Consider the following 12,344-nt stretch of genomic DNA (forward strand, 5'->3'; position numbering starts at 1 on the left):
AATTTTAGAAGGCCCTCTCTCCTCATCTTCAATTACTCCATTCTTGAATCTCTAGGGGCGGAATCCCCCAGCATTTAAAAATCAACTCCCAAGGAATAAAATCAGAATACACAAAAGCGACAAAGGGTCAGATGCAGTCGCAAATAGAAGCATGAGATTTTCAATTTCTAGCAAGCAGCTGGAAGGACCTTCAAGCCCAGAGGCCCCTGAAGGGAGGGAGGCGGTTTCCACGGCAACCGGCCCTGGAGCGGTTGGTTCCCGGGCTCCCTCCTTCTCCTGGTAGCCCAGGGTACCGGCGGACAGCGTCCTCTGGTGCTCCACACACTGATTGGCTGCAAAGGCCTCGCGCTGATTGGCTGCGGCGGATGCCTCGAGGACCGGTGGCTATGGAGGCGGCGGCGGTTGATGGTTGACCGTTGGCTCCAAGGTTGGGGTCGCCGCTCAGGCGATCCTCTCAGACCCGACCAGAGTGCGCGGGCTGCTGACGCTCGGCCTGGAACCCTAGGGCGAGACGTAGCTGGACTCCGCCATGCCGGCCGGGAGTAACGAGCGGGACGGCGTCCTCAGTTATCAGGTAGGGCCCCGCCTCCCGCCCCTCCCCGGGGCTCAGCCTCCTCATCCTCTGCCCACCCTCCTTCGTTCTGCCCCCAAGCTGTCTTCAGGCCACTCCCTGAGGGCGAGGGGAGGCCAGCCTGGGACTCTAGGGGGCGCTCCGGGCGATTGGGGATCGGGCGGGCGCTGCGGGAGGGTGACCTTGGGCCGAACCTGGGAGCCGGCTGATCACTGCCGCATCTCTGACGGCCGGCTGGCGGTGACCTCTGTCTCCTCAGGTCTTCCCTGTCGGGAGAGGCCGGCTGCTGGCCTCGCACTGCCATGTGGGAGAAAGGGTAGCCAGGAACCCTGCTCTGGTAGAGCAGGTCCGCTCTTTGTGTTTTTATTTCTGGACTCCTGGTTCTTCCTCTGCCTCAGAGGAAGAGCTGGAAAGACTGGCTACTGGGACCAAACCCCGTTTGTGTAGCCCAGCTTTGTGACTCCCTCCACCCCATTGCACGGACATCTGACAAGTTCTAGGTAGGGGGAAGCAGAAATAGCCTGGGGTCAGGAACAGATGTGTTTATTTAGGAGAATGAGAACACCAAGTTTAAGTAACTGATAACCGACCTGTCGAGGTGGCTGATGTAAGACAAAGCATTGGGCTTGGTGTCAGAGTTTGTAGGTTCAAATCCTACATCTACCTTGCACAGGCTTAGTGACCTTGAGTAAGTCACTTGCCTCTTTGAACCTCAGTTTCCCCATCTTTTAAAATGGGAATGATAATATCTGCCTTGTTTACCTCACAGGTTTGTTTTGAGGATCAAATGAGGTGGTATTTGTGAAAAGGCTTTGTGAAATAATGTTTATTGTGCAACAGCCAGCGAGTGAGTGGTAGCTCCTTGAATTCTCACTCCCCCTTTTCTGTGCAATCAGGTGGGAGAGTTACTGCCCTGGAGAAAAGGGGTTAAAGGTTGGTCACGTCTGAAGCTGAAGGCTGTGAGGAGGATGGACTGTTTTAGGAAGGATGACAAGTCTTGGAAACAAGTGCCATGTTGACGTCAGGGATGGTTTCTGGAAGGGAGCAGGGCAAACACTGAGTTTGCAGCAAAATAAGTATCAGATGCTGGCTCTGTCCTCTTCCTGGTAACAGTTTGTTTCTGGAATATCTGTAGTTCCCTCTTAGCTTGCTTAGCCAAAAAAGGAATCATATTGAAGATTTTGGAAAATCTTGCCATATCTAGTCCTCCCATATTTATTGAGGGCCTAATCTCTGGGATACAATGGTGAACAAAAATAGGCAATGTTCTTGCCCTCTTGTAGCTTAACATCTCTGGGGGAAATGACTATTTTTAATCAAATAATCACACACGTAAATATATTATTATAAACTATGGTGAGTACTTTGATAGAAAGGCAGTGCTATGAGTGTGTGTAACAGTGGTTCCAGCCTGAGTACCAGATCAGAGAAGATTTTACTAAGGAAGAAAATTTAGGCAAAGATCTAAAGATCTGAAGTGTCAACTGAGAGAAGAAGGAGATCAAAGAGGCTTGGAGGCAAAGGGAATAGTATATACAAAGGTCCTGTGGCAGAAAGGGGCACATCTGGTTAGAAGACCTGAAAGAAGGCCAGTGTGCCTGGAGCCGCAGGGAGCAATGAGAGGAGTGGTGTGAGATGCATAGCATGCAGAGTTCAGGTTGAGGAAGGTGGTATTTACCTGATGATACAAGGGGAAGCCACTTGAAGGGGTTTATGCAAGGGAGAGGAGGGAAGGAGGGAGGGAGGGAGGGGAAGAGAGTGGAAGAAAGAGAACAAAAGATCATGATCAGATTTTCCTTTTGAAAGATTTCTCTGACTGCATTGGGGGAGAACACTGGAGGGTGAATGTAAGGAGACTGTCCTTAACATGCAGAATGTGCGCAGATGAGATTATCAAGGGCATAATAGCCCTTAGACTTCTATTAATACTTTGTGAAAATGATAATTCCTGAATGCTTCTGGGCTAGGATAGAAAATAATTATCTCCTTTTCATGTAGTTGGTAAAACTTTCATGGGTTGGTGAGGTGAGGAGAGGGAAAGGAATAGAGTAGGAACATTAGGACCTCATGAAGGCTGGAGTCAGGTGATGAGCAAATAGGAACTTGAGATATATGGAGGAAAAGAGAATGAGGGTAGAAGGGGAAAGGAAATAGGAATGAATTGGAGGAGACACTGTCAACCAACTGAAAATGACCAGTTCTGCCTCTTCTGTGCCCAGCTAGGCTTGCAAAGGGAGTAGATTGTGTAACTTGATGTAGAGACAGAGAAATTCCAGACATCACATCTCAGTAGAACCCTATGCTCTTTTCTCTGGCTTGGGTTACTGCACTAGCCTCCTATCTGTTCTCTCGCTTCCTCTCTTGCCCCTCTACAGTCCACTCACCACATAGCAACAAGAGAAAAAACCAACTTGTTGCCGTTGAGTCGACTCCGACTCAGAGTGACCCTATAGGACAGAGTAGAACTGCCCTATAGAGTTTCCAAGGAGCTCCTGGTGAATTCAAACTACCGACCTTTTGGTTAGCGACCATAGCACTTAACCACTACACCACTGGGGTGTCCAGAAACAAGAGGGAGCTTCTAAAAACACAAATCAGATCATGTCATATCCTATCTTGAAACCCTTCAGAAGCTTCCCATTGTGTTTTAGAATCAAATCCAAAATCCTTATCATGGCCTACCAAACTTTTATGTGATTAGGGCCCTGCCCACCTCCCTAACCACCTCCCCTCCACTCTGTCATTATGCACTGCTACACTGGCTTTTTTTTTTCTTTCTTCAATATGGCAAGCCCTTTGTGCCACAGGACCTTTGTTCTTATTGTTCCTTCTACCTAGGACACTTCCACCCAGGCCTTCTCATGACCCAACTCAAATGTCACCTTCTCAGGGTGGCTTTCCCTGACCCCACCAGTCACTCCCTTTCATATGATCCTGTTTTATTTTGTTAATAGTACATTTAACTTATTTGAAGTGTTCTTATTTTGATGTCTTATTTATTATCTGCTTGAATATAAGCTTCATGAGGGCAGGGACCAGGCAGAAAACTTTGTCATCTAGCACAGTGCCTGATATAAAATACCAGGTGCTCAATTGCGTGAATAAATGAACAACTCTACCGTATCCAAAGCCAAGGTGCCTCTCAGGGAACTCATGGTCTAGTCAGGATTAGCACAGAGCCACAGTTGGCTATTGCTTGATTACACAAAGCTCTCCCTTCTATGCTGCCATGCCTTTGCTCAGAAGTTCCAGCTAGAAAATCTTTCCACTCTTCTACACCTAGAAAACTTTCTTTTAACCTTCGAGGTCTGCTCCGTATCACTGTATCAGAATTTGTTACTCAGTCTTCTCTGCTTACCCAAAAAAACCCATTGCCCTCTAGTCAATTTCCAACTGAACAGCAACCCTATAGGACAGAGTAGACCTACCTCACAGGGTTTCCAAGGCTGTAACCTTTACAGAAGCAGACTGCCACATCTTTCTCCTGCAGTGTGGTTGGTGGCTCCAACTGCCAACCTTTGGTTCTCAGCCGAGCACTTAACCTCTGTGCCACCAGGACTCCTTTCTCTGCTCACAGCACCCACCAAGTGCTGTCATTCCTCCCACCCCTTACTTGTGGAGCGTACATGTTTGTCTCTGCTGCTAACCTGAGAGCTCCCTTTGTTGTTGTTGTTTAGTTAACGTTTACTGAGTGCTTGTCATGTGCCAGGTACTGTGCTACATGCTTCCTATGAATTATCTCATTTAAATCTCACAATCACCCTGAGAGGGCGGTATCCTTATTATCTCCATTATCCAGACAAGGGAATCAGGACTCAGAGGGGTGAAGTAAACTCTAATAAGTGGTAGGGCTGCCTTTGGCTCTGCCATAGCCAGAGCAGCCTTTCTCCACAGGATGTGCCCATCATCACTCTGCATTACTGCAGCTTGTGGCTCTAACACCTAATCAGTGCTGGCTCTGAGTGAGCACTTAATAAGTGCTTGGGAAGATATGTGTGCTAAGGTGTACAAAGGATACATTAGCGTGGGGAGAGACTGGAACGAGAGGCCAGCTATGAGGCTGTTGGTATAATTTATGATGAGTTAGTGAAGGCCTGATTATTGAATTTTGATGAGATGTGTGGAGGTGGTTATTGAAATTTTGAGAGTCAGTGGGGGTAGTAATGGAGGAGGAAGATCAGAAAGCTTTAGGGAAAGCACATAGTTTGGACTGGAACTGAGATATCTTTCAGCTTCACAGCCTTCCAGAAGAGCACTGTCAGAACTGAGCAGACAAACGTGCTGGAGGAGAAGGCTAGAAAGGTTGGAACCCTCTGCATTTGAGCCAAGTGGTGCTGAGACCTGTAGGCGCGTTCAGGGAGGGTGGAGGTGGCAGAGGAGCGAGTGAGTGAATTTGTGAAATTACCAAGGCGTTTATGTGGATCAGGCCTGCTCAGAATGGAAAATTATGCAGATATCTTTAGAATAACAAACCTGGTGAATGGATAATAATTGGTAAGCATGGCTGATGGAAAGAGGATGTCTTATGGTGGACCTGGGAAAACTCCAAGACAAGAGTTCCTGAAGGAGACCTGAATTCTAGTGACTCTGGCCCATGTTGGAGCTCAGTAAATATTTGCCGAGTGAATGAATGGCTCTTCAGAGCACAGGTCAATTTTTCTGAGGGTTATGGCCAGTCTTTGGAAAGCAGTCAGTAAATATTTGCTGAATGTTATTGAGCAAAAGTATCAAATATGGCAGTTTCTCCTCTCAACACATTGTATTACACATACTCCTCTACCCTCTCTCCTGGCTTATAGTTCCCTTCCTCCACACTTAGGCGTTCTTTCTGTACGTGAGAATCCGGGAACCTGGGGGCATTCTCTTTGCCTGGCTTTACCAGCTCTGCTGGGGAGCTTCAGTAGGAGAGTGTGGGCTGACTTGCCAAGCAGAGAATTGAGGCAGTTTAAAGGACAATTCAGTCTGCAAATTTACTTCCTCCAAAATTTGTAGATAATTGTCTTAGCTCGTGGTTTGTCTTGGCACAGTAGACAGAGCTCTCAGTAGTCAAGCCTGCCACAGTAATAATCAGGACACAGAAAAGCAATTGTGTTTATTGTAAATCTGCTGCTAGGTAACAGCAACAAATCTTAGATAATGGAGAGGTTGGTTTTCTCCCACAAGGTAGTAACAAGTTTACTCTGACCTTGGCAGTTAGGAGGCCATGATGTATGTATTTGTTTTACAGGGCTTCTAACCAGTTCATTCTGGTTCAAACCCCTGCTGAGAATTTTGCATTTCTACCCCAGATATACTAAATCAGAATCTACATTTTAACAAGATCCCTAGGTGATTCTTATGTATAATAGATTTTGAGAACCACTGTTCTGCAAGTGGTTCCCAGAATTGTTCCCTAACCAGCAGCATTAGCATCGCCTGAGAACTTGTTTGAAATGCAAATTCTTAGTAGGGGCTCAAACTGGAATGAACCGGTTGAAAGCCCTGGTTTTCTACCACTGCTGTAACAAATTACCACACATTTCGTGGTTTTAATGACACAAATTTATTATCTTACAGTTCTATAGTTCAGAAGTCCGACACCAGTCTCACTGGGCTAAAATCAAGGTATTTGCATGGCTGCATTTCTTTCTGGAGACGCTAGGAAAGAATCCATTTCCTCACCTTTTCCAGCTTCCAGAGGCCTCACATATTCCTTAGCTCATAGTCCCCTTCCACCATCTTCAGAGCTAGCAACATTGCATCTCTCAGACCCTGCTTCTGTCATCACATCTCTTTCTCTCACCCTATGCTTCTGCTTCCCTGTTCTACTTTAAGGATCCTTGTGATTACATTGAGCCCACCTGGATAATCAAGGATTAGCTCCCTATTTTAAAGTTGACTGGTTAACAACCTTACTTCCATCTGCAACTGTAATTCCCCTTTGCCATTAAGGTAACATATTCACAGGTTCTAGGGATGAGGATGTGTACATCTTTAGGTGTACTAACTAGAAATCTATAACAAACAAGAGTGACTGCAGGTGGGGTTCAATAAAAGAATCTCTGAGAAACCAGAGCTGTTTTGGAATTATAGTTCCCTAGTAGGCTGCTGAAGAGTCAGAATAGGCAGATCATGACTGCCTTACATGGAAAGTCTGGAGCAGCTATGCGAGTCATCGTGGAACCTTTTTCTCTTGCTATAGGTTGTCTCCATTCAGTGGGGAAGTCAAATTGAGGGTGTCAGAGAGTTGGGGTCTGTGGGTCAGGTTTAGTAACAGGGTATACAAGGGACCAACACTCAGAGGTTCTGCTGGGTGAAGGGGAAGGTGGAAGGGAATAAGGAATTGGAGAATTATTGAAGCTCTGGTTAGTAAAATGGCACTTAGAAGTCTAAGGTTCTGGAGCACTAAAGATTTAAGAAAGTAATAAGGTGAATCTTGAGCTATTCTTATTGTGGACACTAAGCCATGATTAGGTGACCTAAGCTCTGTAAAATGCCCAGATTATTTACTTTTGGCGATGTTAGCATGTAATGAGCCCAGACAGACTTGAGTTGGAGTTCTGCCTATCCCGTTTAGCTCTTGTGAGATCTTAGCCTTGATTTGAGACTATTGTGAAGCTTAAGTGAGAAAGTATATGTAAAATTCTTAGCACAATGCTAGGCATGTAATAAGTGTTCAGTAAATATTTGTTAATAGTAATTTACCAATTCAATTCACTAATTAGGAATTCCGCAAGTCATCTTTATATTTGTTAATTTGAAAATGGTTAAATGTATCAGGACTCAATAAAGGCTGACTTTTTAATCATGCCAGGGATTGGGACTGGGAGGTGTTAGATACAATCTTTGAAAACATCCGATCCTTTGGACGGTGGGGGAGATGAAAAGCGTCTTTGGAGGTAAGAAATTTGAGACTGACAGCAGATAAGTAGGCAGGGTTTAGTTTGGGCACGTCTAGGGTGGAGCAGCACGAGAGGTATGTCAGGGAGAGATGGCTCCAGGCTGGCTCCCCACTCCACTCCCACTACAACCTCTGTAGCTGCTTCCAGGAGCTGGGGCCAGTTTGTAAGACTTAGCCCTTCCCCTCTGCCTTTTAATTTGTCCATTAACATAAGTCAGAATCTGGTGTGTTACTCAGCTATAAGTAATTCATTTTTTTAAGGCTCATAGCAATGTTTCTCTCTCAAGGTCTGCCGTGCAATTTCAATGTTTTAATATGTGTTTAACTGCCTTAGTTCTTTTTATCTTATCTAGTCCTTGGGTTAGGCAACTCAAATCAATTCACATTTACCAAGTCAGTCACTTCAGCAGGGTAGGGGAAGTACAGTAATGAAAAAGAGGATATTTGGAAACAGAGCCTTTTCTCTAGTTCACCTTCTTTCCCTCCATGCCTTCCTCCCTCCTTTCCTTTTTATCCTAAGCTTATATAATGTGATTCTCATGGTTCTAATCTTGGTCACAAGTTCCTCTGAGAATATGAGGAACGTTATGGAACCTTTCCCAAGAAAAATATACACACATATTCACACAGATCCTCTGAAGCCCATGCATAGATACCCTAGAAATCCATGGACCTCAGGTTACGAAATCCTCTTTGCCGTAAACAACGGTACTGCGTTATAGGAAATAATAACTAACTGCTGAGGAATCTGCAACAACTAAGACCAATGAGATCTGATTTTTTTTCTTTTCATTTTTATAATGATTTTAAACAAACTTTGTATATGCTTGACATTTATGGAACATGTTAAGCATATACCAAAGTAGAGAGACTTGCATAATAGACCCTCATGTACCTATGACCTGGTTTCAACAATTAACAGATAACCAATCTTGCTTCATTTATGTCTCCACTCATTCTTCAACCCACCTCCCCCATTATTTTGAAGCAAATCCCAGCCATCAATAAAAACTTCAGTATGTATTACCAAAGATTAAATACCCTTTAAAAAATGACATAATCATCATATCACAATATTATTATCACCCTTAAAAAAGTAAAAATAATTACTAAATATAATAAAACTTCCGCTTAGTTGTTTAAATTTCTGTGAGTGCCTTGCAATTTTTTTTTCTTTAACGGTTTATTTGAACCAGAATCCAAACAAGGTCCACACATTCACATTCATGCCTGACTTTTCAAATGCTTTGGCTAATGGTTATTAAAATGGTTCTGTTGTCTTTGACAAGACAAAGTGGATGAACAATTATTCAGTGAATGTAGGCTGTGGTTAACCAATCTAAATTAAGGAAACTAACAAACAACAACAATTCTTTTCTTCCAGTGGTCAATTTTTCAACCTGAATTTTCCAGATGATTAACCTTGCTCTTCATATCATTACTTTTATAGTCTTAGCCAGTCAAGAAATGAATCAATACTTCCTTTCTTCCTTCCTTCCTTTTTCCTAACTCCCACTGTGTCAAGTATCTGTGTACAGTACCAAGCATTATAATAAATTGGTCCCTGGTGGCGCAGTGGTTAAAGCAATCAACTGCTAACCAAAATGTCGGTGGTTCTAAACCACCAGCGATTCCAAGGGAGAAGGATGTGGCACTCTGCTTCCATAGAGATTTACAGCCTTGGAAACCCTATGGGGTCACAATAAGTCGGAATCGACTCAGTGGTAGTGAGTTTTGGTTTTGTCTTCTGGACATTATAAACTGGTAAGAAAGCCAACATGAAAAAAAAATTCTCAATAATTTATATATTGCTGTAAATATATACATATACATATATAGTTTGAACTCACCCAGAGGCACCTTCGAAGACAGGCCTGGCCATCTTCTTCCAAAGGTCACAGCCTTGAAAACTCTATGGAGCAATTCTACTCTGCATACATGGGGTTGCCATGAGTTGGAATCAACTCGATGGTAACCAACAACAACAGCAACTATATATATACATATTTATACATATATAACATGTATATATAATATATATATTTATATGTGAAAGAGTTCAGAAAACTAATAAACATTTATTTTATCAAAATTTATTGGATACTTACCATGTGCCAGATATTGTACTTGGTAGTACTAGGTATACAGTATTGGGTGAACCTAAGACATAGTACCTACCCTTCTGGAACTTACAGGAGGGCAGGCTATTTACAATGGCAAGCTATTGTATTGGGCTCTGGGAGAACATAAGGATGAAAAATAATGTGGTTCCTGCTGCCAGGGGATTCATGATCTAAAGGATAATAATACCAAATAAATCCAAACCTAAAGGCAAGATTTTTCTCCCTAAAGATTATTCCTCAGAAAGGACTTGACTTTAAATGAGAGTCTTTACAACTTAGATGGAAGTGAAATGGATACGCTTTGGAGAATTGTATTGAAGCACCTCTGGTGATGAGGAAGACACTGATGTTGAAGGTGCATTTGAAAACGTGGAATAAAATTATTTTATAAAATGTAAGTAAGAAAAAGGAATATTTTTAAGTTAATATATTATTTAAAATATATGTGATTTCTCAGTTTCATCTGTAAATATTTCAGTATGTATCTCTAAAAGATCATCGTCATCGAGTTGCCGGGGAGTAGAACTGCTCCACAGGGTTTCCAGGGAGCAGCTGGTGGATTTGAACTGCCAATCTTTTGGTTAGCAGCCATAGTGTGCCATAGCTCTTAACTGCTGCACCACCAGGACCCCAACATTTCTAAAATAAAAAGGTTCTTTAAAAAAATCAGCACCGTATCACCTAAGGAGAAAATGACTTTCTTTAATATTATAAAGCATCTAGTCAGTGTTCAGATTTCCAATTGTTCTCAAATGTCCTAACATTAAAATTTTTTTTTTGTTAGAAGTAGGATTCAAATAAAGTTCACACACTGCAGTTGGTTAAGTCTTTTTTACCCTATTGGTTTCACCTTCATTTCTGTTTCTCTGTCTCTTTGCTTGCAATTATTTATTTAAAACCAACAAACAAGCAAACAAAAAACGAGTCATTTGTCCTATAGAGTTTCCCACAGTCTGGATTTTGCCGTATTCCTGTGGTGTTATTTTTCATGGAATTCTGCTTCTCTGTATATTCAATAAATTGGTATTTGTATTTAGAGGCTCGATCAGGTTCAGGGACAATTTATTTGGTAAAACTACTCATGGGGGGTGGTATGGTCTCCCATTACCAAACCAAACCCATTGCCATTGAGTAGATTCTGACTCACAGTGACCCTATAAGACAGAGTAGAACTGCCCCACAGGATTTCCAAGGCTATAAATCTTTACATAAGCAGACTGCCATATCTTTCTCCTATGGAGCGGCTGGTGGGTTCTAACCACCAACCTTTCAGTTAGCAGCTGAGAGGCATGTAGTGTTCGGTTGTCTCTCTTTTTGTGATGTTAGCAACCGTTGAAAAGCAATGCTAAGATCCATTAGGGATTGCAAAATGGTCATGTTCTAATTCTATCATTCCTTTTAAAAAATATTATTCTTTCTTATTTATTCTCTTCTATAATGAGAAACTTCTCTCATTTGCTCTATGGTACCACTCTATATGGTGCAATTCATATAGGAAAGTCAGGATAAAGTATTTACCAGTTTTCAAAATAATTAGTTGGTTCACTAGCATTATCCTCCAATGTGACCAACTTGTTAATATGTTAAGTGACATTGTGAATGCATGAATTTTAACATATTTGATATGTTCAGTTTGTTACAGTTATTACTCTTATTGATGTTCAAATTGACCTATTTTTGGCAAAGGATTTCTTTAAATTGCCTCCTGAGTATTTCCAACATGACCCTAGTGGTCTTTGAGAGCTTCGTTGCCATCTGATATGACAAGATGTTTTAGACTCATCTTGTATATTTCCTGCCCCAGACTTGTGATCAGCCATTTTTTCAAGGAGCCCTGGTTCCTTTTAGTAGAAATGATATTTTAAGAGATCACAATCTAGGTGCTAATGATGCTTATTGCTGTTGTCTGATCATTTTTTCTAGGCCTTTTGAGTGGATAAACCAAATCCATTGCTGTGGAGTCACTGCCGACTCCTAGCGACCCTATCCAAAACCCGTTGCCGTCGATTGGATTCCCACTCATAGCGACCCTATAGGACAGAGTGGCACTGCCCCATAGCGTTTCCAAGGAGCAGCTGGTGGATTTGAACTGCTGACCTTTTGGTTAGCAGCTGAGCTATTAACCACTGTGCCATCAGCTTGTTGTTAGGTACTGTCGAGTCAGTTCCAACTCATAGCAACCCTATGTACCACAGAACAAAACACTACCCGGTCTTGTGCCATGCTCACAATCATTGTTATGCTTGAGCCCACTGTTGCAGCCACTGTGTCAGTCCATCTCGTTGAGGGTCTTCCTCTTTTTCGCTGACCCTGTACTTTACCAAGCATGTTGTCCTTCTCCAGGGACTGATTCCTCCTGACAACATGTCCAAAGTATGTGAGATGTAGTCTCACCATCCTTGCTTCTAAGGAGCATTCTGGTTGTACCTCTTCCAAGACAGATTTATTCGTTCTTTTGGCAGTCCATGGTATAGTCAATATTCTTCACTAACACCACAATTCAAAGACATCAATTCTTATTCTGTCTTCCTTATTCATTGTCCAGCTTTCGCGTGCATATGATGCAACTGAAAATACCATGGCTTGGGTCAGGTGCAATTAGTCTTCAAGGTGACATCTTTGCTTTTCAACACTTTAAAGAGATCTTTTTTTTTTTTTTTTATTGTACTTCAGGTGAAGGCTTACAGAACAAGTAGTTTCTCATGAAACAGTAGTACACATGTTGTTTTATGACATTGGTTAACAACCCCACAACATATTAACCCTCTAA

General features: G+C 42.7%; 1 protein-coding gene across 1 annotated transcript in view; it reads left to right on the top strand.

Annotated features, from left to right (window-relative positions):
- Window positions 1–362: 362 nt before the first annotated feature.
- Window positions 363–12,344, top strand: part of SLC4A8 (solute carrier family 4 member 8) — an 83,835-nt gene continuing 71,853 nt past the window's right edge. The window contains exon 1 of the mRNA XM_004388344.2: window positions 363–574. Within this exon, the coding sequence (XP_004388401.1) occupies window positions 530–574 (45 nt within the window). The 5' untranslated portion in view covers window positions 363–529. The remainder of the gene's footprint in view (window positions 575–12,344) is intronic.

This window comes from Trichechus manatus, unplaced genomic scaffold, assembly GCF_000243295.1.
Source record: "Trichechus manatus latirostris isolate Lorelei unplaced genomic scaffold, TriManLat1.0 scaffold00209, whole genome shotgun sequence".
Classification (NCBI taxonomy): Eukaryota; Metazoa; Chordata; class Mammalia; order Sirenia; family Trichechidae; genus Trichechus; species Trichechus manatus.